The sequence below is a fragment of the Sphaeroforma arctica genome (assembly GCF_001186125.1).
Source record: "Sphaeroforma arctica JP610 unplaced genomic scaffold supercont1.4673, whole genome shotgun sequence".
Lineage (NCBI taxonomy): Eukaryota > Ichthyosporea > Ichthyophonida > Sphaeroforma > Sphaeroforma arctica.
The window spans coordinates 1-2339 of NW_014035885.1; the positions used below are offsets into that span (position 1 = coordinate 1).

General features: G+C 37.9%; 1 protein-coding gene across 1 annotated transcript; it reads left to right on the forward strand.

The window, feature by feature from the left end:
- Nucleotides 1-1976: 1976 nt before the first annotated feature.
- Nucleotides 1977-2127, forward strand: SARC_14474 (hypothetical protein; the record flags this gene model as incomplete). The annotated part of the gene is made up of 1 exon (XM_014291391.1): nt 1977-2127. A coding segment is annotated over one exon (151 nt), but the record flags the coding sequence as incomplete, so codon positions are not given.
- Between the last annotated feature and the right edge of the window lie 212 nt (nt 2128-2339).

Below are 2339 nucleotides of genomic sequence, written 5' to 3' on the forward strand. Positions count from 1 at the left end.
ACACACACACACACACACACACACACATATATATATATATATATATATATAAGCATAGCTACATCATGGGCGGGTTTAAAGTAATCAGCGCACTTGACGGTCATACCTGTTGTAGACGCCTCGTTTGACATAAAGCTGATCGCATCCACCGACTCCGCAAGAGTCATTACTGACGAATGCTTTATCCTTTGGTCGCCCATATTCGTGGCCTAAACCCTATATAAAATTTATTATTCACAACAGGATCATAGCCTAATAAATCGAAGTGCTTAAGACACGATCGTAGTCAAATCTTATGTAAAATTGAACTCATATATCACAGTATCAACTGAGAGTGTGAGAGAGATGCCTAATCCTGTACTAGGTGTAGCAAGTCTCTGTTCCGAGCGTGATTGAGCCTTTTGAGGTGTAAGACCGTCTGTATCGTATGTAGGCTAGTAGCGAGAGTACTATTAACAAGTGTAGCTACATATGTACAAATCATCAGACAGCATTGTAAAATTAAAAAACAATGAATTCGCAGACCTTCCTTCTCAAATTAATTGAAATATTTTTCTTCTACTTTTTCATATTTACAAAAGCCTATTAAGATGATTGAGAGGCTATATTTAGTCCCCTCTATTTTATAAATATATCAACACATAGCCCGCGTTTTTTTTGGGGGGGGGGGGGTTTGTTGTAAAAACGAACCAAAAAGTATATACACAGTAGAGTGTTCAGACTTCAGTGTACAATGGTACGTACTGTCTTTATACATTTTGCCACAGATTTGTAAAATTTAAATATATCTTTTATTTCCTTTTACGCGCGATATATATATATTTTTTTGATATGAGAAGGAATCCCTAAACCCTAAAACTCTATTAATCAATCAAACGGCTCCATTCAACCTTCGTGTCCTTCATCAAGGATCACTCATCACCGTCATACTTTGCAGAGTCATCGATACTGGTCATGCTCTTCCATAGCGCCACTATGGTCAGAAATAGGCCAATGAAATCGCTATCCATATAGTTTAAGTACTATCGTAATATAATTGGTGCAATGTGTAATTTAATTCAAAATAGACTAATGAAATAGTATAGCGTATGTATAATAATATAGTTGAAATTTGGACTGTTAAAGTAAAGCACATCAGCTGCTGGCGCTTGGGTTTTGGCACAGGCTGTGGGTCTGTGGCTGCGTGGCAGACTTTTGAGACTGGGCACACTCTGGTGGTGGGGGTCAAAAACCGTAATCTCTGTTGGCACTTGGCTCAGACGTTTTAAAAAAGATACTTTATAGAAATAAATTAAAATTGCTCCCTACATGCAGTCATGCAGAATTGCAGACTGTCGCAGCGTCACTGTACTGACTGCAGTTGTTGATATTTATTTATATATTTTTAGTCAGTTCGCTCTCGATACTGTGATAAATATAAAGAACAAGTTTGTTTGTTTTTATTTAAAAAAAACAATTATAGATGTTTTTCTTGAGAAAAACTTTACATGGCCCCAAAGACTGTAAAAAGAGTACTATGTAGAGAGTAAAAATAGTATGCTCTCCAGGGACTCCACTCGTATACAGACTACAGTACTGAGTCACTAGAGTACTGAGTCACTACAACAACTTTTATCAATTCATAGAGAAAGCCCTGTCCCGTTTCCAGCTGTGATAGGGATAGACGAGGCTATGAGTAATACATCTTGTATAAATGATGCTTTCTTTTTCTGTTCCTTGGTTGGTAAAAATTGGCTTGAGGTTTGGGCGAGTTGAGGCTGAGTTCGATCACTTTGACTTTAAAGCCATATATATCTTTGAATAAAAGAAGTGCACTAAACCTGCAAGTTCAGGGTTGACGTTCCAACACAGACGCCCCTTCACAAAGAAAGCATATAATATTTCAGCTGAGTTCGCAATCTAGTTCAGTCTGCGCACTATATCAACGTAGGATATGTGTATCTGATGGGTTGGCTCGAGATATATACGCACGCGCAATGTTCCTACGCAGAAAGGTAACTTCAATTCATAAGTCGTGGCAGAATGTCAGACGTACACACAGCGACGACGACGGCAAAGACCCAGAGTTAACTCACTTAGATACCAATAGAGATGTACAAAGCTCATTCACCCTGAATCCTTTCAAAGGTATGTATCTACGTTGCAACTTTTGTGTGCTGAAATTCTAAGCATATCACATACACACGTTTTAACAGATATGCTTTTTGGTACGATACATTCGCATCGATAGTTGTGAAGTTTTTTCTTTTTTGTCGCGAAGCACTTATACAATACAATTGCAAGCATATCATCGTATATACCCACAAGACATGAGCATGCACACTCGCACAAATATATAT